The sequence below is a fragment of the Ochotona curzoniae genome, unplaced genomic scaffold, assembly GCF_017591425.1.
Source record: "Ochotona curzoniae isolate NIBS_2020 unplaced genomic scaffold, NIBS_Ocur_1.0 scaffold_1852, whole genome shotgun sequence".
Classification (NCBI taxonomy): domain Eukaryota; kingdom Metazoa; phylum Chordata; class Mammalia; order Lagomorpha; family Ochotonidae; genus Ochotona; species Ochotona curzoniae.
The window spans coordinates 22889813-22914888 of record NW_024467087.1 but is presented as its reverse complement, the minus strand read 5'-3'; the positions used below and the strand labels follow the sequence as shown (position 1 = coordinate 22914888).

At 44.7% G+C, this 25076-nt stretch overlaps 1 protein-coding gene across 1 annotated transcript; it reads right to left on the bottom strand.

Annotated features, from left to right (window-relative positions):
* Positions 1-3649: 3649 nt before the first annotated feature.
* Positions 3650-23052, bottom strand: NKRF (NFKB repressing factor). Its single transcript, XM_040999881.1, has 3 exons — positions 22367-23052; positions 7659-7789; positions 3650-6615 (listed from the first exon to the last, which is right to left on the bottom strand). Exons 1-3 carry the CDS (start codon positions 22630-22632, stop codon positions 4658-4660), a joined length of 2355 nt encoding a protein of 784 aa, XP_040855815.1. The 5' UTR covers positions 22633-23052; the 3' UTR covers positions 3650-4657.
* Between the last annotated feature and the right edge of the window lie 2024 nt (positions 23053-25076).

The following is a 25076-nucleotide window of genomic DNA, read 5'->3' as shown; positions in this document are numbered from 1 at the left end:
AAGACAAAATCAGTTCTGTATACGTTACAGCCAAGAAAAGGAATGAAATTGTTACAAGGGATGGAACAATCTGTGTATTGACCCACAATTGAGATCTCACTTCTTGGTCCTTACATAAAATGCCCTATCTTAAAAATAAACCATATCAAACAATAAAATGCAGTTTCAAGCCCTATGTAGAGTCTACCTTCTAGTTTAAACAAGACTCTGCTTTCTTCTGAGCAGCAAGCCATCTTTTTAAGGAGGCATAAGCAATGACTGTGGAAAACTCACCTTCTGGTACTTGTTTTAAATCAAGCCCTTGTATACATGTGCCTACTCACCACATTTAGGCCTCCACGTGGGGAGTTCTACTTGTACTGGACTTGCCCGTGGCAGAGCTGGATTGCTTCATCTAACAACAATGTTCTTAAGTGTGCCTACTATTTTCCCTCAAGTCCATTTCCACCTCAAAGTAGAACCACATTAAATTCTCTATTTGGTGGATAGTTTTGCATTAACTTACTGTGATTGGTACCTTAAGTACTGACATAATTAATATGCTTTAAAAATGTGAGACAAGACTGGGAAGATTTAGCATTTTCTTCTGAACAACTGAGAACTATTCCTAATAACTTTCATAGGACGGTCCTTTGAAAACCTCACGACAGATTTCCAAAACATCATATGCCTGGGTAAAAAGCTTCACCAACAACTCATTTCAACATTCAAGGTTGATAGCTCCTTTTCCCACTTTACAATGTTTGATAAACACTATAGGCTCCCTACACAAAAGTAAATTAAAATAGATTTACAAATCCTTTCCAAATGGAACTCAGATTGGAACTTGTGTCTTTAATTTCTGCACTTGCTGATGTGAGGAAGAGGATTTAGGATGAAACAAAGTTATAATTAGAGTCCTTTACCTAGGATACCAATTCAGCTTCATAGGTTACTTTATAGCAACATGAATGACTTGCATACTACTAAAATATGTACTGAGACTGGCACCATGGCTCAACAGACTAATCCTCTGCCATGTGGTAACAATATCTCATCATGGGTGCTGGCTGGACTCCTGGCTGCTCCACTTTTTTTTTTTTACTTATTATTTTTTCATTGGAAAGGTAGATTTACAGAGAGAAGGAGAGACAGAAAGATCCTCTGTCCATTGGTTCACTCTCCAAGTGGCCACAACGGCCGGAGCTTAGCCAAAGCCAGGAGCCTCCCTGGGTTCTCCCAGGTGGGTGCAGGATCCCAAGGATTTGGGCCATCCTCAACTACTTTCCCAGGCCACAAACAGGGAGCTGGATGGAAAGTAGAGCAGCTAGAACATGAACCTGCAGCCATATGGGATCCTGGTACATGCAAGGCAAAGACTTTAGCTACTAGGCTAACACGCTGGACCCTGCTCCACTTCTGATCCAGCTCTCTGCTTATGGGCTAGGAAAGCAGTGGGGGTTAACACAAGTCCTTGGGCCCCCTGCACCCACATGAGGCCTGGAAGAAGCTCCTGGCTCCCAACTTCAAATCAACTCAGCTCTGGGCCCGGCGCAGTGGCGCAAGTGGTTAAAGGTCCTCACCTTGCACGCCCGGGATCCCATATGGGTGCCGGTTCTATCCCGGCAGCCCCGCTTCCCTTACAGCTCCCTGCTTGTGGCCTGGGAAAGCAGTCGAGGACGGCCCAAAGCTTTGGGACCCTGCACCCGCGTGGGAGACCCAGAAGAGGCTCCTGGCTTTGGATCGGCATAGTATCGGCCCGTTGCGCTCACTTGGGGAGTGAATCATCGGACGGAAGACCTTCCTCTCTGTTTCTCCTCTCTGTATATCTGCCTTTCCAATGAAAAAATAATTAAAATAAATCTTTAAAAAATAATAATAAAATAAAATAAAAATAAATCAACTCAGCTCTGACCATTTTGGGAGTGAACCAGTGGATGGAAGACCTTCTCTCTATTCTCTCTCTAAGTCTGCCAATCAAATAAAAATAATTTTCTTCTTCTTTTTTTAAAGAATCTATTAAAATGTATCAATGATATGACCATCATCTCATAATCAAAGTGGAGGAAAAAACACTTGTGATATTCAGTACTTTAGCTACACAATTGAGTAGCTGGTCAGTGTAACAAATTCAATCAATCCAAATAAAATGTGAAACCGCTCATAAACCTATATAGGTTTCATATCAAGTTTACTGGGTTAAAAAATGGGTTATTTTTGGTAAAATGTGATGGCTCAATGGCTAAATCCTCACCTTACAAGCTGGTTCATGTCTCGGTGGCCCCACTTCCCATCCAGCTCCCTGCTTGTGGGAAAGCAGTCGAGGACGGCCCAAAGCCTTGGGACCCTGCACCTGCATGGGAGACCCGGAAGAAGCTCCTGGCTTTGGACCAGCTCAACTCTGGCTGCTGCAGCCATTTGGGGAGTGAACCAGCAGACAAAAGATGTTTCTCTCTAAATCTGATCTGTCTTCCCAATAAAAATATAAGTCCTTAAAAAAACCTTAAAAAGTGCCTGTTTCTAAGGGAAAATAAATGAACCAACTAAAGGGACAAAATGAAATAGCAAGGATATCAGCAGCTCATTTTTTTCACATTGCTGTTCTAAAGCAAAGCCACATGACTTCACTCTAATTCTGCATCTGCATTACTGCCAAATTTGCTCTAAGAAGTTAGGAAGGACATCTAGCCTCCCAAATTCAGGCACCAAATGTGTATATTTTTGGCCCAATTATTTGTGAATCTTGTAATTGTAAATACATTAATACGTTATTGAACTCATTTAACAAGCCTGATTTATACGTAACGCTATTTTTTTCCCTAGAAAACTCCTTTTGGGATAAGAAAAGCAATGTCAAGACAGAAATGAGCCAAATTTTCAAATCCCTTAATACTATAGCTACTCTTATGCAAAGAAGTAAAGCTTATTCTGATTTAACCATAGCTCAAGATCAGCATGCACCTTAAAGAAAACCAAAAGTAGGTAAAGCATAGTTCCTTTGCCATTGTTATTAAAATATCAAGTGTTCAAATCAAATGCATACCTTATTTTCCTTCCTATCAACCTCAGGAAAGGCCTCACAGTAGAGGAAGTCGGAGTGGAAAGCAAATACCACGCACTGTGCTAGTCTCTCTCTCTCTCTCTCTCTTTGTGCTAGTCTTTATAGGTCACTAAAAGCCACCAAGATTTTGCTATCAGACTAATACCCACAGATTTTTAAAATATTTATTAAATTATAATGCTTACCTTAACAAAATACAAAAAAGGGGGAAAGTCAATTATTTATTGTGGGCCAGTCACAAGTCAAGCATGGTCATAAATGTTTTAAGACGTTGCAAACAAATCTATTTGTCTTAAGTATCATTTCACTGGAGGTGCTTCACTATTATTATTCATCTGTGTTGGCCCAAGTGAAATTATACTTGATTTATCTGAGATTCAAAAACAAAATCACATAAAAATGGACAACCTAAAATTCAGTTGAAGTCAACATGTTAGTCTATATGCTAAAATGTGATTGGGTGACTGATTTCCTATTTCAAAAGCACTCCATTCTTCCACATGTGCTTTGGGGCTGAAAGATTTTGTGCAAATGCCACTTTCCTTCTCCAAAGACCCAAAAGTGTTGCTGCTGGGCTGCTGTTCAGAAAGAAGCACGCCAAAATTTTGATCAACATTGGCTCCTTTTTATTCAGGAAGCATACACTAAGTCTTTTTATACATTTTTTTTTTTTTACATTCCAGTAATAAGCGAAAATAGCAGTTTTAAGTATATTACAAAGTTGGCTTTTTAGGCTTAACAAGCTTTTTGAGAGAGGAACCAGCCAACTGACCTTTTCATCAAAGCACCAATGGGATCCTCAGTCTTTTACCAAGCTCTACCACAGCTGTGGTTGTCTTGGATGTGCTGTACATCCAAAACGTGTGAAAGCTAAAATGGAGAGTTGCTGTGAGTCTCTCTGCAAGGCACCAAGAACAAACAGTTCAAGCTTCCTTTCTTCAGACTGAGGCAGTTTTTGAAACTTTTCAGTGCTCTCTCAAGTAACGCTCTCTCAGCGTGAAGATTAGTATTTGTTAAAAGTCATATCACAAGATACAGTAAATTACTTCCAATATTCTGGAAATCACATGGTTGAAGTTATAAATAAATGAACACAAATACTTTAAGAAAATCTTACATCACTTAGTTGGTAAGGACATTTACACATACAGCACAATTTACTGTTAAACATTCTATAACTGGCTTCACACAAAGATGAAAATAGATAATACAAAATAATCTGACATTTTTAATGTCTGGAAATAAAACTAGTCTTATGGTGGTTCATATCAACTTTACATATTGTTGCAGATTGCTGTGCTATGCCTTTTAAAATGAGAATTTCTTTACCAGGGTGAAATTCCACTTGGATGTGTTCTTGCTTGAACAAACTACTAAATTCTGAGGGACACAGCAATATCAAAGACACAAACAGTAAACTGCACAATATTATCTGCTGGGTTAAGCTAATACAAGTGGACAGAACTCTTCAGATTCCAATATCTAATAAAGCACTATGTGAAATGAACAAGATGAAACATCTTAAGAATGAATATATGCTCTGCAACCAGACATCTAGCATTTCTTTCACTCATAAATCTGCCTCATTAGGCATTTACAAAATAAATTAGTAAGCTTTCAATTTGCTTGAGGCATAACAAGCTCATAATGCCCCACTTGGCCTTCCTGTTTGAGTTGATCTAATAGGTCTTCCTTCCGTCTTTTTCGACCTACCACCAGGTATCTATCATGGCCCACCCCATGAGACTTACTCTTAAGACCATACTTCTGGGCAATCTGGTGAATCTGCTTCCGCTCATCATTTGTCAGCTCTGTAGAGAAAGTCAAATCTGTGTGGCTTTCAGAGCGGGCATAGTTTCTGATGATCTGTTCAATATCTCTTTTGGCAATTTTATTGACCCTCTCTACGTCGAGGCCAAGACCTTCCCGTTTATGCTGCTCTTTGACGGAGATAGGCTCCCGTATCCCCTCACCAGATTTACCTAAACCACCACCCGTCCAACCCATCTTTCTCAGGAGCTGATTTCCTATGTTATCTTCTTTGATCTGCTGCTTGTAAGCTTCCTCTGCCGAGCGGCCCTGAATTTCATTTCTTGAAATCACATCTTCAACGGTTCCTTTCTTCAAGTTGTTAATGACAGTTGGCTGGGTCTTTTTGAGGGTTTTCACGGCTTCCCCAGCCGCTTCATATTTGACAGTTTTCTTGACGCCAACGGCTTCTGCAATTACTTCACTCTCGAGGATCACCTTGCATTTCCAGCGGAGGCCTGTCATCCTTTCATACACGTATTCAACTGTCATTCGGTTAAACTGTGCTGTGTCATTCAGTGTGCACACAGGGTTTGACGAATTCTCATAAACGACAAGATCCTTTATGTCTTTCTTCTTCCCAGACCCTCTGGGTGAAGAGCCTGCATGGCACTGGGAACTTTTGACAGATGGGTAAGTGGGTTGTGTTTTCTGAAGAATTTTCAAAGCCTCATCAGCAGCTGCATGCTTGCTTGTTTTCTTTGTTCCATAACCTTCAGCCAAGCAATGATCTTGCAAAAACACTTGACAACGCCATGTGCGATTGGGCATCATCTCATATTTGTATTCAACAGACATTTTGTTGAATGAGGCAGAGTTGTTAAGAATACCAATTGCATCATTTGCATTTTCTGTAATGACAAAATTCGTCCAGTGTTTGGCAGAAGCATTAAAAATTGGCTGCCCAGAAGCATCTTTACCCAGCACTACTAGGTCTTCTGGTGGTTTCAGAGCTGGGGGAAATTCATAGGAAAGCATGCCAATCTGACACACCACAAGGTCCTCTCCGATTGTGTGCTTGAATTTCCGCCGAACAACTCTAACTTCAATTCGTTTCTGCAAGAGTTTTACAGCTAGCTCAGTAGCTCGATCCCTGGACCCATTCTTGCTGCCAGCATAACCTGTAGTTAAGTAGATATTTTGGCATCTAACTTCACAAGCATAGCCATCTGTTAGAAGTTTTTTATTTTTGGGGATGTCAGCAGGAGGGATTTCCTTCAAAGGAGCATAGATGTACTCGGGATTTGTCTTACAAGCCTGAATGCAACGCGTCAACATATAGGTGTAATTAATCTTATCAGATCCAGAAGTCATCTCCGGATTGGAAAGGTTCTTCCAAATAGTTGCTGTTAATTTTTCAATAAAATATTGCTTCTCAGCTACCACTGACTCAGGAAATGTCTGTGATGGTGAAGGCTCGGGAGCTGACTGAGAGTTTGCCTGCTGTGCTGTGCTGCTTGGAGCAGGATTGCCACTGTCAAAACACATGCTGGTTGTTACAGGCTGGTCTTTTGTGAAAATAAATCCTGATGAGTCACAATACTGAGAATTCCCATCTTGTACATTGAAAGAGTCTTGAGTGTAATCTTGGTAGGTGTCTCTTGGCATGCTGGCAAACTGTGTTTGTTCATTTACCTCTTTTGTTTGAGGGTCATAAGAATCTTCCTGTCTTTCATCATTTGAACTACTAGCTACAAAATGTACAGGCTCAAAACGAGGTCTCGTATGGTATTTGGAACCGGCTTGCTTTTTAGGAGGATTTTGACCTATAGAATGGGTGAAATTTACAATTCATTAAAATGGGAATATTTTTAAAAATCAAGCAGGAAAATCAGTACCAACCATATTATTTGCAAAGTGCCTTGTTGGTACAAGATATGGCCCATCACAAAAACTTCAAGTAATTTGGGTGAATGGACTCAAGTACCAAGAGGTTGATTCCAACATAAGGAGGGATGCTCCCTATGCTTCCGTACGTAAGAGAAGATTCTTGAGAGAACATACACAACTGTCTCAATTACATAATTTACTGTGACTCCTGGCTGGTAGATCCCTTTATACAAAATGACCTAAAACAGAAGGATACTGGAAGCATATTCCAATACAATCTCATGCCACCTATGCTGAACAGCTCACTTAAGCGGTGCAAATCCAACAGATGGCTCTAATGCAAGAGAGACAATGAACAGAACAGTTAAAATGCCTTACTCGTTCATATCACCAGCAGTGACTATAATGGTGCTTTACATAATTGTGACAAAAATTCAAGTAAAACCATTTACCAATCTTTCTCAAAGGTTTTCAACTTTAAAACCTTAGTTCTGGCCTATTGTGCATAAAAAGGTGTTTGCTGTATTTTATTTGTAGGGTAACAGGTGAAAACTAATGATATATGAGGACACCAAACTTAAAGCTATGATCTTTGTAAACTGTAACAGAACTCTTTGTAAGCTGTGACAGATCCCAGAGCTTCCTCCTTAGAACATTTCTCAATAAAAAGCTGCTCATTTCTGGACCCATCTAAGACTTAGTTATTTAGATGCTGAAATGACCACAGTATAAGATTGTTCTACTCAGAAGAAGGTTCCCCATCACAGATTTTGAGACTAGCACTGTAACATTCTCTTTAGGATTCTCAGTTTTCAGTTCCACTTAACTTCTTCAAAAAATACATATATAAATAAAAATTAAAATTCCTCTACTTGTAAGAACCAGTGTTACTCAAAAATCATACACCACACTGACACCAGTTTTTAAAAAGAGCCATATTGTCTCCCCAATCCCACCTTGCAGAAACAAATCTACTCACCATCACATGTCGAGAGGTGACGCTTCTGACCTTTGGAAGGTTTGGGCAGCATTAGATCATATGAAGGCATCTCCCCAATATCAATCCCTTCAGCCATTTGTAGAATTTTTTCCATTAAGCGTGGGCTGTACCTATTTAAAATAGTATATTTGGTGATTAAAACTGGTAAGGATGTAGTTCTCTTTTTTGCAAAGCTCCTAAATGAGGCAGGCTTATTATACCTCTGACAGGACTTTACCAACAGGGCATCTTGGATATAAAACAAAAGAATCAGCCCTAAATTATTTCTCTCTCAAATGAGTCACTAAGGAATCAAGATATTTCAGTCTAAGAAAAGACACAGGAAATACAAAATCAAGAAATTTTGGCAAACAGGTTATCTTCAGTTTGAATTTAAAAATTAGAATGAGGCCCCGGCACGATAGCATAGTGGTTAAAGTCCTTGCCTTGCATGCACCGGGATCCCATATGGCCACCGGTTTTAATCCTGGCGGCCCTACTTCCCATCCAGTTCCCTGTTTGTGGCCTGGAAAAGTAGTCAAGGACGGCTCAAAGCCTTGGGACCCTGCACCAATGCGGGAGACCCGGAAGAGCTCCTGGTTCCTTGCTTCGGATTGGCTCAGCTCCAGCCATTGCAGTCACTTTGGGAGTGAACCATCGGATGGAAGATCTTCCTCTCTGTATATCCGCCTTTCCAATCAAAATAAATAAATCCTTATTTAAAAAATCAGAATGAAATCATGATTTCTCTTTCCCTTTCATACAGATACAATATATAAATAAATTATATTTTTAATACAAGTACTAACAGCATTAAGAGTTGCCAGATGGGGACAATGTTATGGCATAGTGGGTAAAGCCATCTCCTGTATCGCCAGCATCTCCCTTATGGGCCACAGCTGGTTTTGTATGCCAGATGTATTACTGCTGATCCAGCTCCCTGCTAATGGCATAGGAAGGCAGCAGAAGATAGCCCAAGTATTTGGGCCCCTGCCATCCAAAACTGTGGGCAATCCAGATGGAGTTGCAAGCTCCTGGCTTCAGTCTAGTCCAGCCTTGGCTGTTGTGTTCACTTGGAAACCAGCAAATGAAGATCAGTCTCTTTCACTCTCTAACTAACTCTGACTTGAAATATAATCTTAAAAAAGAAAAAAAGAGTTGCTGGGTCACTGACATTCAGACTGTGTGCTCTACTGTGTCTCATGAAAAGTAATCAGGGTCCTTAGAAATGGCTGGACTGAGTCAGGGGACAAGAAATGTTTAAGATGAGGATGGACAGTGTACCCATCAGATGCTGGGCTTTGCCCACTGGTCACCTGCCAATGAGCTCTGGGGACTTGGGGGTGACAAATTATTGCCTAGGGACATCCATGGATAAGGACACCATACGTGTAAGTGTGGAATGAATCCTGAGGGACACTCAACAACAGGGCCACCGTACTTGCCGGTAAGTGAGGGACTGAGACCTAGTGGTTTGGAGGGGAGACCAGAAGATCTGAATGGATCAGATTGATTTAGCAGCCCACATGGGAGTCCTGAGATGGGCTTATTAACGCAAAGTATCGCTGACTGCCACATGCCACTTCACACAAAAGCTAGTGCTGGGGCATGTCTAGCAGAGCTAAATCCCAGTACCTGAGTGTCAGAACATGGGACAGGTCACATTAGGAAGGGCCATGACACTAATCAGCACATGAGAGAACCAGGCCCAGCAGTAGATTCTGTTGGGGATAAGTGGGCCCAATCCTATGGAAATACAAGTCCCACTGGTTAGCTCAAGAGTTGGATTGGTGATGGGCTGAAGTAGGTGTGAACAGGGAACCTTCCAGCACTCACTGGTATTGGGGTTGACAATAGGCTGGGCAGGACCAAGCTGTAGCACAGGGTGTGGGGCAGGCCAGCCTGCAACATTCAAAGCTCACACAAAGCCAATCAGGTTTGGATATGGCTGTAGGGTCCCTCATCATGGATATGGGCTGGGTCTGTGATGTACCAGACTGGGCTAGAATCCAGCATCAACTGGTACTCGTGAGAACCAGGGTAGGGCGGTCTCTGCCCCTGCTTAGCCATGTATGAGCTGTGTCTGGGTATGGATCAGGCTTGGCTGAGCTGTAGCATCCAACAACAAGAGCCAGAATGGGTGAGGGCCAGTGAAGAAAGGTCACTGTTCCTGTTAGGACAGGAGGTGGACTAAGTAGGGCTTGCCCATGGACCCACTGGTGTGAGCGAGATCTGGTATGGGGAGAGGTCCTGATGGAAGAGCTTGGGGAACTCCTCAGTTGGGACATACTCACTACAGGTGAATGCAAGAACCAAGAAAGGGAACAGCCCAGACCAGGCCAAAATACAATACCCACCAGCACACATTTGGCACAGGTAGGGAGCAGGCCAGGCTAGGTCAGTGCATATCACCAACTGGCGAATCTGTGAGCCAGAATGGAACATGGGTAGGGCTGGGTCAGGACGCAATACCAGCCAGTCCACATTAGGGCCAGGACTGGGGATTGGCAGGGCTGGCCTAGGCTGTAGCCCCCACCAGTGTGAGTTGGAATTGGGGGTTGGCTGGGCATGGCCAGGTTACAACACTCACTGGGAAATGCCAATGTAAGGTGGGCTGTGCCAGACTGATCCGCAGCACCCAACTAGCACATGTGAAACCTAGAGTGTGGTGGGGATGGTCCCAGTGAGGGGGATGTGAGGGCCCCCTACTGGACCACTACTCCCACTGGTGAGCATGAGAGCTGGAATAGGAGACCAGACTGGACAAGGCCACACCCAATGGCCTACATGTGAGCTGGATCAGGGAAAAGCCAGGCTGGGCTGACTGTACTTTCTGGTACATGCATGAGCCAAGGTGGGTGTGGGTGGGCTGCACTTTGCCGCAGCATCAGCTGCCAGATGCGGGCATCTGGCACAAATTCTGTCAGGCGCAGGCATGGCTAGACAGATGGTGGCACCTGCTGGCACCAGTGTGGACTGGATAGTGGGGCTGGTTGGGATGAACTGGGCTTCAATGCCCATTAACATGTACGAGAGCTGAAGGGGTTGTGGGACAGATAGGACAAGTCTTGGCAAGCATGGGAACCAGGGTAGAGGGCGGGCCTGGCGGGGGTTATTGTGGGTTGCTCCAACTAGCTGGCAGCTCCCATTGATTTTTTTTTTTTTTTTACGTTTTTATTATATTTTTGACAATCTTTACATAGTTAATTAGGGTAAAAAGGTACAAGGGCTATAGGAAAGTGGGTAAGACTATTATTTCCATATTGTTTCCTTCATATATTTCAGGTAAAGGGGATATTGAGGGAGAAGCCCCACCCAGTCTCCCACCCACTCCAGATCCTGGATGTGGGGCATGCTCTGAGATCCTTGCTCAAGTGGTTTTGATAGTTCACCAGTTATGAATCGCAGCCAATCGCCACTCCAAGCACAATGAGGTTGCTAAAGAATCCACTGACTGACATAGTCCATCAGAGTGTCCATTTGTCCAGTATTGTGCTGCCAACATATAGCTGAGGTGGTTGATTGACCTGTTCTGTCTTCTCTCTTCTTGGTTAGGGTTCTGAGTCTGCCATTTCGATTGGGGAGATCCCCAAAGAAACTTTGAGGTGTTCCCAGACCAGATTCTTGTATGTACTAGCAAGTACAGGGCCCGCCACAGTCCATCGCCCCGATCAGCTGTTGGTCACAATTGCTGGGTTGGTTCTGTTTTCAGCCCCGACTTCCACGTGAACCAATGGGTGTTGCAGTCCAGCCTGGTTCTGCCCAGCATATACTTAGCCCTCACTTAAAACCAGACTCCCACTGATTTGTGTGAAGGCCAAGTATTTGGTGGGCAATATCGGGCTGGACTGCAACACTCATTGGTGTGTATAAAACACAGGGCTGGAGATAGAACTGATCCAGCAGTTGCAACTACAAGTGTGTGCATAGGCTGAATTGGGTGATCGATTGTGCCAGACCCTGTATTGGCAAACACACACAAGAATCAGGTCTGGGATGGCCTCAGATGAGGTTTCTTTGGTGATTCCCTGCCAACTGAACTGCTGGACACAGATCCCCAACTATGAGAGAATTGCAGGTTCCATGGGTTGACTGTGGAGTGCATGTGTCAGAGCTGGTCCTATTCAGTGGCTCAGAGGAAGCAGTGGACAGTATATCCAAATGTACATGGAGGATATGGCAGTACATTGGAACCCCCAGAGGACACCTGGTACCATGGCAGAGGACAGAACAAATTGATCAACCACCCCAGCCAAACGTTGGCAGTGAATATCTGGGCAGATAAGGAAGACCATAGCAGCCGGTTGATTCTGGAGAGATTTTATTGTGCTTGGAATGGCGGGATCGACAGCAATTCAGGACTGCTGTACTATCAAAACCTCTTGACGACTTCATGGCATTGTAAACTTCTATTTTTCTTCCTGTTGTTGATTTTGTACTATAGCTTTTCTTTTAAGGGGATGTATAGTAACTGTGTAATGGAGACTAACATATTGAGATGTGAGGATACAATGCAGTATGCATCTCTACTTCCAGATCATAGATGGACTTCCAATGAAACTGTTAACTATATCTTGACAATAGGATGCTGGACTCGCTGCCATTGTCCATGCCTGCCATGATGGACATATGACTGTTTATGAAGAACTATACTATAGTAATAATATAGGGGAACTCAGTGGTGGGGGAGGGGATTTAAGGTGGGGGTAAGGGAAATCCCAAAGCCTATGGATCTACATATAAAATGATAATAAAAAAGTTTTTTAAAAAAATGTTTAAGATGGAACAGGCAGTGTGTCACAGTAGGTTATGCAACCACTTGCAATGCCAGCATCGTATGATTAACAGTTCCTAGCCACTCACTCCACTTCCCATCTTACCCTCTGTTACTGTACTTGGGAAAGCAGAGGAAAATGGCCCAAGTGCTTGGGCCTCTTACACATTTTGTTCATTTGCATTTCTGCCTGTATATACTCATTTTAATCAGCATTATTAGTTAATTTGAATTGAACTGCTTTTGCACCTTTGGACATGAACCAGTGCTCATATGATATCCTGATGCTTGCAAGGTGAGGATTTAGCCATTGAGCCATCATCTTGGGCCTGATATCTTTTTTTTTTTTTTGAAATGGAGAGAGACAGAATTCTTAGAGCCTGATTTCAAGCATGGTATACAATGAAGATGATATGCCATATACTGTGCATGACTGACTCACATAAGGGTTTCTTTGATTCACTCACTTTTCTACCAGGTTTCTCCCAGCACTGGTAATTATTATTCCCACTTGATATTCCCTAATGATTACATTTGCCACAAAATGCAATATTGTGCATTAAAAATAAGTCTTTGCATAAGTTGCCAATACAGCCAGAACTGCTGTCCTGTATTAGTAAACTCTTTTTCTAGAGGTTTATATATTTTATTGGAAAGTCTGAATTTTAGAGAGAAGGAAAGACAGAGAAAGATCTTCCATCCGCTGGTTCCCTCCCCAAGTAGCTGCAATGGCCAGGATTGCACTGATCTGAAGGTAGGAGCCAGAAGCTTCTGAGCCTTCCACCCAGGTACAGGGTCCCAAGGTTTTGCGCCATCTTTACTGCTTTCCCAGGCCACAAGCAGGGAGCTGGATGGGAAGTGGAGCAGCTACGATACCAACCAGCTACCAAATGGGATCCAGGCACATGCAGGGCGAGGACTTTTGCCACTAGGCTATTGCGCCAGGCCCTATTAGTAAATTCTAATACCAAAGAAGCTCAACAATCTTGAAACACAATGGAAATGACCAAAGTACCCAACACTTGCCTACTCAAAGAACACGGCAAAAGTTAATTAAGAGTCACTAACAAAATTATCTGGATTTCATCATTTAATAAAAATTATCCACTGGGGAATTATCCAATGATAAAGATGTGTCCACAAATTTGAAATTAGCCAAGGCAGAAGGGTTTTCACTACTGTTTTCCATGGTATATACATTTTTATAGTATATTAAAAATAACATTAACTCCAGAAATTTTAGATCATACATGTAGATTTGCAATATGATAGGATTTTTGTTATTGTTGGCTTTTTCTTTTTTTTAAGATTTATTTTTATTGGGAAGGCAGCACTACAGAGAGAAAACTGAGTCACAGATCTTACATCTACTGGTTCATTTCCCAAGTGGCCTCAATGCTCAGAGCTAGGTCGATTTTAAGCCAGGAGTCTCCTCCAGGTATCCCATGTGAATGCAGAATGCAGGGACCCTAGCACTTGGTCATCCTCCACTGCTTTTTGAGGTCATAAGCAGGGAGCTGGACTGTGACTGGAGCAGTCAGGACTTGAATCGAAACCCACATGCAATGCTGATGCTGCAGGCAAAGCTTACTGTGCTATGTCATGGTGCTGTTCCCTTTTTAAAAACATTTTTTTATTGTAAATTATATATATATATATATATATATAGAGAGAGAGAGAGAGAGAGAGAGAGAGAGAGAGAGAGAGAGAGAGAGAAGGAGGAGGAGGAGGAGGAGAACAGAGAGGAAGATCTTCTGTCCATTCATTGACTCCCCAAGTGGCTGCAACGGTTGGAACTGAGCCAATCAGAAGCCAGGAGCCAGGAGCCTCTTCCAGGTCTCCCACAAGGGTGTAGGGTCCCAAAGCTTTGGGCTGTCCTTGATTGCTTTCCCAGGCCACAAGAGTTACAGAGAGGTCTTCCATCCACTGTTTCAATTCCCTAACGTATGCAATGTTCAGAGCTGAGCTGGTCCAAAGCCAGGAGCTAGAATCTTCCCTTGGGTATCCTACGTGGGTATAGAATCCCAAAGTCTTGGGCCACCTACTGAGCTGGATGGGAAACAGAGCAGCCAAGACTTGAACTATTTGGGTAGTGTACCATCGGATAGACAATTCTGTCTGTTTCTCAGTAATTCTGCAATAAAATCTTTTTTTTTAAAGATTTATTTTTATTATTTTTTTATTGGAAAGGCGGATATACACAGAGGAGAGACAGAGAGGAAGATCTTCCGTCCGATGATTCACTCCCCAAGTGAGCGCAACGGGCCGATACTATGCCGATCCAAAGCCAGGAGCCTCTTCCGGGTCTCCCACGCGGGTGCAGGTTCCCAAAGCTTTGGGCCGTCCTCGACTGCTTTCCCAGGCCACAGGCAGGGAGCTGGAAGGGAAGCGGGGCTGCCGGGATTAGAACCGGCGCCCATATGGGATCCCGGGCGTGCAAGGCGAGGATCTTTAACCACTTGCGCCACTGTGCCGGGCCCAATAAAATCTTTTTAAAACTGGAAACCCATGGGCTTGCACAGACAGTAAAGCTGCCACCTACAGTGCTGGCATCCCTTAGGAACACTGGTTTGAGTCCCCGCTGTTCCACTTCTGATCCGGCTCTCCGTTAAAGGCCTGGGAAAAGCACGGGAAGATGGCCCAAGTGTCTGGACTCCAGCCATGCACATGAGAATGTAGGATGAAGCTCCTAGTTCCTGGCTTTGGTCTGGTCAAGCTTAGGCCATTATGGCCATCTGAGAAGAAGACCAGTGGATTGTAGATCTCTCTGTATCTCTCCCTCTCTTCTCTGAATAAATCTTAATGGAAACAAGGAACATCCCCACCTACCTAGCTTGCCTTGTACCTAAGCAAGTGTTACACTGCTGGGGAAAAAAAGCAGCCAGTAGTTGGTGGGCTTTCTGGTTAATGCAAACTCTGCATTAATATATCAGTGTACCAGCATAATTCACCATTCCATTTTTTTATTTGGAAGATTTAGGGGGATGGGTTGTGACTGCCCCCTGTGTCACTGCGGGCACATTCTAGCTGGGACTGCCTCACCATATCATTGCCACCACATGTATGACAGGGTGCTGTGTGTTGCTAGGGATGAGGGGACTGATAATAGGTCAGAATGGGGCCCCAGGTAAGGTTTCTTGTGGGTTCTCCAACTTGACCACTGAGCTCAGTTCTCTCAGGGAAAAAAATCACATAGACATGTAGTCCAATATTGGAGCACATGTTGCAGGACTTGGCCACCTCAGTTGCTGACCCTCATTAAAGAATGGAGAGCACACCCAGATGAACACAAGGCAAGACAGTCAGCTTATCTAAGCCAATAAAAGACTTCGAGTGGGCCCGGCACAGTGGCCTAGTGGCTAAAGTCCTCACCTTGAAGGTGCTAGGATCCCATATGGGTGCTGGTTCTAATCCTGGTGGCCCTGCTTCCTATCCAGCTCCCTGCTTGTGGCCTGGGAAAGCAGTCGAGGATGTCCCTAAAGCCTTGGGATCCTGCACCCGCATGGGAGACCTAGAAGTTGTTCCTGGATCCTAGCTTTAGATCGGCTCAGCTCTGGTGCTGCAGTCACTTGGGGAGTAAATTATTGGACGGAAGATCTTCCTCTCTGTCTTTCCTCCTCTCTGTAGATCTGACTTCGCAATTAAAAAAAGACTTCAAGCACCTCATTAAAAGATGGAAAGGACAGTTCGAACAATACTCCAAGCCAGGCTCTACAACAGGCACCTAGGTCTTCGGGCACAGTGAGTGTGACAAGAACAGTTAACAGGCCTTAGAAAGAATTTCTCACCTTTGGTATAACAAAGCCAACAATGTGATTGTCTCAGAACAATCAAGTCTCCTGAAGTAACACCTCAGAACATTTTTCCCCACATGGACCTCAAAGGTAACATCAAATAACCAATCCATCTCTGTCTCCTGCACTGAAGTAGTATGGCAGTAAGGAGCGCTGTGGTTTCTTACACCACCCCTCCACCTCCGAACTCCTTTAAGATCTATTTTCCTTTATTTGAAAAGGCATGTCAGATTTACAGAGAAGGAGATATAGAGAAAATGATCGTTCCATCTGCTGGTTCATTCCCCAAACAGTCACAATGGTTGGTGCTAAGCCAATGCAAAGCCAGGAGCCAAGAGCTTCTTCCGGGTCTCCCATACGGGTGCAGGGTCCCAAGGCTTTGGACCATCCTCTACTGCTTTCACAGGCCACAAGCAGGGAGCTGGATAGGAACTGAAGAAGCCAGGCCATAAACTGGTACCCATATAGGGTCCTGGCGCTTCCAAGGTGAGCATTTGACCATTTAGCTATGGCACCAGGCCCACTTTCTCTCCTCTTGCTATCCCTGTTTCCGAGAACACAGGAGGGAAAACAAACATTTATCTCATCCATCTTTCCCCCAACCCTGCTCCGTTGTAATCAGAGGGCCATATGGGCCTATAACCCCGTTACCTTGTAATAAATATTAAAATGTAAAGGGCCTGATATGATAGCCTAGAGACTTAATCCTTGCCTTGCAAGCACCGGGATGCTGTATGGTTGAAGGATGACTCAAAGCCCTGGGACCTACATCCACTTGGGAGACTTGGAAGAAGCTCCGGGCTCTTGGCCTTGAATTGGCTTAGCTGTGGCCATTGAAGCCACTTGGGGAGTGAACTAGTGGGAAGAAGAGCTTTCTCTATCTCTCTAATAAAAATAAATAAATATTTAAAAGAAATTAAAAATAAGATTAAAAATTTTAAAAGGAAAAAAGGATTGGAAAACATTTCAGTTAGTCATTCTTTATTTTATATATATATATATATATACACACACACACACACACATTATCTTTAATTTTAACTAAAATATTATCCAGGATTTTAGGTATTCATGTAAAGTTATTTAAGTGCTTACAGATAAAGTTGATTACAAGACTTCAAGACTGTACTAGGAGTAGTCATTTAGCATGGTAGTTAAGAGGTTACTTGGACACCCAAATCCCATACCTGTGTGAACAGGTTCAAGTCCTGGCTCTGCTTCCCATTCCAGCTTCCTGCTAATGCTGCCCCTGAAAGGTGGCAGGTGATGGCTCAAGTACTTGCTACTCATGTTGGAGATCCAGACCAAGTTCCTGGATGGCTTCAATCTGGTCTAGCCCTGGCTGTTGTAGACATTTGGGGAGTGAATCAACAGATGGAAGATCTTACTATGTTTGAAGTAAATGAACAACTTAAAAAAAGAGAATGACTAAATTTTATTAGTCGCAAGAAACTTCTTACAGAAAAAAAATGCCTTAATAGGTTGTTTAATAAGAAATTAAGGGGAAATATTGTCAGCTATTTGAACTCTCTGGTTGCCTGGACAATGAGAGGAAAATGACCATAAGGCATACTGAAAAATATTGCTTTACTTTAGCCTGGTTCAACAACATCAGCATTATCTGGCAAAACTTGTTAGAAATGCAAATTTTGGGGAGACCAGTGTTGTAGCAGCACGGAGTTAGCTGCTGCCTCCAACACCAGAATCCCATGTGTGCCTATTCAAGTTGCAGCTGCTCCATTTCCCACCCAGCTCCCTGCTTAGTGCCTCATAAAGCAGCGTAGGATGGCCCAAGTCCTTGGGCTCCTATCACCCACATGGGTGACCTGATAAAATTCTTGGCTCCTGGCTTCAGCCTGGTCCAGCCCTGGTGGCCATTTGGAGAGTGAACTAACAGATGAAATATCTTTTTCTCCCTTCACACTGTAAACAAAAAAAAGGCAAACAGTGGAATTCCACATCTGAATCAGAAACCCTGAAGCAGAACTGGCACTGAGGTATAGTGGGTTAACCTGCCACTTAGTTCACCAGCATTCCACATTGGAGTTCTAGTTCAAATCCACTTGCTCTGCTTACAATCCAGCCTCCTGCTAATATGCCTGGGAAAGCAGCAAGTAGTCCAAGTGGACCCTGTATCCAACTAGGAGACCCAGATTTCTAGGCTCCTGGCTTCAGCCTTGCCCAGTCCCAGCTATTGCAGCCATTTACAGAGTGAAGCCCCCTTTTCTCCATAAATAATAAATAAATCTTTAAAAAGAGAAAGAGAAAAATTAATTAATTCCAGGGGCTGACATCACCATGGCAACAGGCTAATTCTCCACCTTCAAGCACCAGCATTCTATAGGGGCGCTGGTTTGTGTCCTGACTGCTCCACTTTCCATCCAGCTCCCTATTTATGGCCTAGGAAAACAGTAGAGGATGGCCTGTACCCATGTGAGAGACCTGGAAGAAGCGCCTGGCTCTGGATCAGTTCTTCTCTAGTCTTCTCTAGTGGCTGTGGCTGTCTGGGGAGTGAGCTGGCAGATGGAAGCTCTTTGTCTCTCCTTCTCTCTGTAAATCTGTCTTCCCAATGAAAGCAAATAAATCTTAAAAAAAAAAAAAAAAAAAAAAAAAACCAGAGGCAGGATCCAGAAATTTGTGTCCTCACAGATGATTCTGATACATGCTTAAGCACCACAGGCACAAGAATGAAGAAGATATTAAAATTTATCCCATGCAAATCACCTCTATCACCAAAAGGAATGTAATCCTTGCCTGCTGTAGTTCCCGCTTTTTCTTCTCAGAATTATGAATTTGTCAGACATCCTTGACTTAGGAGTTTATTTCAGTCCCAAGAAAAGTTGAACATAAAATGTCCTGCCAGAAGGGAAATTTTGTGCTTTCTCTTTCTGTTACTGTTCACAACTTGTTCCGTCAAGTGATGAACTTTGAACAAGCAAATGGCCATTTCGCTTTAGAAAGGGCTGCTTTCACTTGAGCAAAGCATGTTCTGCCACAAACACAAAAGCTCAAGCAGTATCAATGCTAACATCAAGTACCAGCATACAGCAGAGTTTGCCCACTTGAACATAAGAGCTAACTTAAACTCTTTCCAACCTGAAAGACTATACTCGGGTTCCAGCTTCCGTGATTCTTTTTCAGCCTTTAGGTTGGTTATCAGATACAATGCAAGTCTTGTTTTTAAAAACAATATTTATTTTTTGAAAGTCAGTTATAGAGAAAGGTGAGGTCTTCCACCTGCTGCTTCCTTCCCCAAATGGCTGCAACAGCCAGAGCTGGGCCAGACCAAAACCAGGAGCTTCATCTAGGTCTCCTATGTGGGTGTCCAGGGCAAAAACTTGAGCCATGCTCCACTGCCTTCCCCAATGCATTAGTAGGGAACTGGACTGGAAGTGGAAGGGCCATGTCAGGATCCAGTGCCTGTGTAGGATGCCAACGATACAGGTAGTGGCGGCTTCACAGCCACAACTCATGCCATTACTTTTTAGTGAAGCTAACTGAAAATGCTATTGCAAATGTAACATTTTAGCACACATGCCACATGTGGATGTACCCATGTGCACGTACACAAGACATCCTGCACGTTTACATTTTCAATACTGCCACTGGCCTGGTTTGTTTTGAATGCCCTGGTTCTATACCAGACTGTTCTTGCCGGGGAGTCCTGAGACCTAATAATGTGGCTTGGGTGAGTTACTTGCCTTCACTCCCAGGCCATGCTCCTCAACCGTGGCAGCTGTGTCTCTGCAGAAATAGCAGCAGCTTGGCCATCAGAATGTCAGTCCTTGCCTGAACTGTGGGACCTTGAACAAGTTAGTTAATTTCTTGCCCTCCACTGATTCAGCTGTCAAACCGAGATGCACATAATCCCAGTGGTTGTTGAATTAACTGAGATCATAAATATTTAAAAATGAATTGTACATTCGAAAGCTGTCTGCATCCACTCAATTCACATTGACTGAGCAGTCACGATAGCACTGGGGTTTTCATTCTTCTGGGACTGTAGGGTGTACTATTAATGTTCAAGCTGCCTATGCTCCAATTACTTTTTCTTTCTTTCTCTTTTTTTTAAGGAATCCTATTCTCTACATCCTGTTGGGGTCCATGCAGTGGATGTGGGGGACATGAAGGTGTGAAGAGTATTGTTCCATCGCAGGCAGGGCCGCAAGGAACTTCCCGCTGTTTGGCAGGGCCCGCCTGGCGGACATCTCTACAACCACCTGAATGCAGCTCCACCTTCCTTTGCATGGACACTGGACCACCCTGCGGAAGAACTCTAAGCCATTCAGGCATTGTTTGCTACTGTGGAGTTGGCTTTTTACTCAATGTGAGCTTGAAGGTTAATATCAATAATAACGTCTTGCAAAAGGGCCTTCTCTTATTCCTACTGTCTTGGCTGTCCCCATTGGCCTTATGCTAATCCAGGGACGTATATTTAGGCTTTCATTCTTTCCTTGATCTTTAGGTTCTCCTTTTCTTTGTAATACAAGATTGAGTTGTAGAATAAGAATTGTAGCAGGAACTTCTATTGTTTTTAGGTAAAACAAATGGAAGAATTATCCTTAGAAACACCTACTGGACCACAGCATAAGAAGCCTGAGCCAGATTTTGACTAGTTCTGTATAAATAAAGCGGACAGCTTTATTGCATTGTCCACAATGATCATGGAGTCCTAGTGGTCCGTCTCTCTCTCTTTGCGCCTCATCCACGCACCCTTCTCGAGTTCTGAACTCAGCTGGAGCTGGACTCTGGCAACATCCTTCTGTGAATGTACCTTTTTTTCCCCTGCAACTATGACACTGTTAAGTGACGCTCAATTAGATTTCTCTGACTTGACTAATTATTGAGGCTTCCCTAGTTCTTCTAGTGAAACAAATCATTATGTGTGAAGGCAGAAGCTACTAAGCTTTACAGCAAACAGCAGCAATAAATTCCTGTGATGACAGCATAGTAGCACCCCAGATGTCCTGTTCAACTATTAAGGATGCCAGTGGACAATTCTATTTTTCTGGATCTGCTAGTCATTCCTGGTTGAATCTAATCTGATCAGTTTCCAGAATTTTTGAGCCTTCCTCATAAGAAACCTACTGTGAGCAGGAATGTCCAATCAAGAAGCTTTCCTGTTTGTCAAAGGAACGGTTAGTCTAATATAAGTCCGGTTTAGGGGTTGTGAAGGACAAAAGTCTAAGAAGTCTGTACGAAGCAAAAAAACCCCCAAAAAACAAAAAAACAAACAAACAAAAAAACAACCCAAGCAAAACAAAAACCCCTGCCTTGGAACCATACCGCAGTCTCCACCGAATGCAAAAAGCTTCCTTCCAGAGAAGCCTGCTCAGACTGCGAACAGGAAAACATATACTCCTCCCCTCCCCCCCCCAAAAAAAAACTCACCAGAAGCAAACGTTAACCCTCCTTATCCCACTTAAGGTAGAAAGAGGACAAGCCACTTGTCCTGTAAATGTACACATTTCTTTGTTTCAGTCCGGGCACATTATGCGCAAATCTATAAGCTAGCTGCCGCTGCGGCTACCAGACCTAATACACACTACCTTCTCAGGAAAAAAGACAGTAACGCTCGGCTGGGGGAGGAGAGTCTGCAAGCAAAGAGGACTGGTGTTTCATGTCATAAGGATGCTAGAAGAGAGGGTGGCCAAGAGAGCAAGGTTCCAGCCGAGGGATCCTTTCCACCGACCCCCTGCCTCCCCGGAGCCCCAACTGTTGAGTATTCTCTGCGGATATCGCATCCTTGGAAGGTCCTATGCGGGTCCAAGGTTCAGCTATTCATTTCCCACGGCCTCCAATACCGCCGCCAACCACAATGTGACCACCTCTCACTCATCCTCTTCCAGGCGCTGCTCCAGCTGTATCCCTGGTCCTGGAGGCGCCACTGATCCCCGCAGCCTGGTTGTTGCTCTATGCTGTGCCACCAGGGTCAGCCACTGCACCGCCAGGCTCACTGAGATCCCGCCCGGTGTTTCTCCAGCGCCTCCATAGCTCCAGGCTCCAGCCCCATCACTCGCCTCCAGAGGCAGACCCTATCCCGATCACCATCAGCATCACCACCGCCGTCTGTAACCCGACCTCCTCCAAGCAAGCTCTCACCTTACCTTCCACCCTCCCCTCGGACTCCCTTTTCTTACCTGCAACCCAGGAAAACGTGGTTGGTCCAGGCGGCGGAGAGTGCGAGGAGCTGGTCCAGAGCGGCCCCGGGATAGCTGTGCAGGTGCCGGCAGATGAAGGTGCGCCGCAGAGCCCACTGCCAGTCACTTTCGTGGCTATAGCGCCACTGCTCCAGCACTGGCTCGGGCGGGGGCGGCGGGAGGGGCGGCAGCGGCGGCGGCGGGAGGGGGGGCAACGGCGGCGGCGACAGGAAGTCGCCCCCCAACAGCAGACGTCCTCCAGCCATGTTCTCCGCCCCCAAGGCAGGGATCCCTCCTCACTGCTCCCCTCGCCTCCCCACCAGGGACGAAGGCGACTACCGAGAGCAAGTCAGCGACTCGGCGGGAACAGGAGGGCGGTGAGAAGGGGCGCGCCGGAGCGGGAGGACCAACTCTCGGGGGACTGGAGTGTGTGCGTGGGGGGCGACCGTCCGTTGAAAGGAACAGGAGCGCGCGAGCTCACGTCGCGCTGCCCGGACAGACGCCCGCTGTGCTCCTCCAACTCGTGGACGCGCAGAACTGCCCGCGCTGCACTTGCGCGAGCCGGCGAGCCCAGAGCCAGGTCCCGCGCCCCGCACTGCACGCGCCGCGGCCGCACGCACTGCGCGTGGTCCAGGGAAAGAGCCACCGGCACGCTCAGCTCCCCCTCCTCTGGGATCCTAGCCTACCTACCCGCGTGCCGCCCCGAGCTGGCCAGGCCAGTGCGCATGCGCCGCCGCTGTTCCCTAACTTCGAAATCCCGTCGCAGAATCTCGCGCGACCTACTTTTCCCTTTCTCTGACAGCTACCGGCTTTTGACGCATTGTGGTGATAAGTGGAAGGCGGGGACTAAAGGAAAGGGAGTGAAGAAGGTTCTCTGAGGTTCTAAAACATGACTCCGTTAAATCCCCGAAAGGTGCTTTCGGGTGATGGTAGCAGTAACTGCCCTGACGCTTTTCCCTGGACTTCAGAGCGGAGGACGTGTCCTTTCAAAGGGCTTTAGATTTGGAACGGATTTTACTTTTTTTTTTAAATGTCAACTCTTCTTAGCGCCTCCCTCCCCCTCCGTCCCCTCCCCAGCACAGCTTGCAAAGCTCTGTGCGTCCTGCATTATTAGCTTTGAAGTTTATTAAGAAAACCTGGTAAAACTGAGAAACACCTGCAATAAAACCATCTGCAGTGCCCCTGCCCAAGTCCACCACTAGTATCATCCACACTCCATTCAGAGAGCGGAGAAGTGGACATACATGTTTACAGTTTTGATGACGATTGCAAAGTCTATTTTACGTCTTCGTTTAACGTGTAAAAATATTACAAAATGCAAGCATACAAAAAGGGCCTAGAGGGGATTAAACGGTTCATGGCAGGACCGGAGTTTGCTTAAGCTACCCTTGTGGTGCTGGTTCATGCCCCGGCGACTCCACTTTGGATCCAGCTCCCTGTTAACGGCCTGGGAAAAGCGGTGGTCTCACGTGGGAGACGTGAATGGAGTTTGGGGCTCCTGATTTTGGCCTGGGCCACTCTCAGAGAGTGGCCATTTGGGCAGTGAGCTAACAGAGGGTAAGTCCCGCTTCTGTCTCGGCTTCTCTCTGTGGAACTCTGCCTTTCACGTGCAAATAATAAATCTTAAAAAAAAAAAATAGAAGATGCACAGCAACACATGGCTAAATTATTCTGCATCCGAAGATCTCTCTCCACTCTGAATTTGCTCCAGTGTCCCTTGGCAATTCCTATGTACAACCTGCACCATTTAGTCAGTGTCAGTGGGCACTTTGCACCTGCTACCTGCTCATGATAGCATACAAAAGGAAAATAAATTGGGCTTTTTCTTTCTTGATAACAAGCTTGGTGGGGAGAACCAGTCGTGTGCATAACCCTGTGCCACCAGCAGCAGGACCCCTGCAGGAGATGGCTTGGACTCATCACCCTCTTTTACCCTTGAATGACATATTTCTAACTATATGACACATATGTAGGGCTACAGGGACCTGAGAACAGCAGAGGACAATAGCACTTTCCACCCATTCATTGTTCTTCATTTTCTGTCTCTCTCTTTATGCCTAGGCATTCATGCTTAAAGTTCTGACCATCTGTGAAGTATTAAGTCAAAGAAAAAAACACTAAGGAAGCAAGTTTACAGGACATAAATGGAAATCATGATGGTATCATGTAGAAAAATAAGACTAGGAAGAAAAAGTGACTTGCTGAAGGCCATATAGATAGTTGTTGGCAATAATGAGAACAAAATGTGGCTCATCTGACTCCGCATCCTGTATTACTCCAGTCATTTCTCAATGTATCACCTTGGTGATACAGTTTGTCATTGTATTGTAGCATGTATCACCTCTTGGCCTTGTTTTTTTTTTATTAGTTGAATTTTTTTTTAGCAGAAAATCTTCAATTTATTTTCATTTTGACATAGTTACGCAGAGAAGACAGAGATATTTTCTGTCTGCTGCTTCATTCCCCTACTGGCCACAACAGCCGGAGTTGATACGAAGCCAGGAGCCAGGAGCTTCTTCTGGGTCTCCCACGTGAGTGCAGGGTCCCAAAGCTTTAGGCTGTCCTTTACTACTTTCCCAGACAACAAGCAGGGAACTGGATGGGAAATAGAACAGCCAGAGCTCCAACCAGAATCAATGTGACATGCTGCCCTCGCCTCCTCCCTCCCCCTTTTTTTCCCTTAAGAGTTTGACTATCTTCCCCACACTGG

Bases quoted from the DNA above. Each gene is read 5' to 3' on its own strand.
- NKRF (XM_040999881.1), bottom strand. From the start codon at position 22,632: ATGGCTGGAGGACGTCTGCTGTTGGGGGGCGACTTCCTGTCGCCGCCG. The intron at 7,790-22,366 runs GTAAGAAAAGGG...TATTTTAAATAG, and splicing joins CACGTTTTCCTGGGTTGCAG to GTACAGCCCACGCTTAATGG. The intron at 6,616-7,658 runs GTGAGTAGATTT...CCCATTCTATAG, and splicing joins TCACCTCTCGACATGTGATG to GTCAAAATCCTCCTAAAAAG.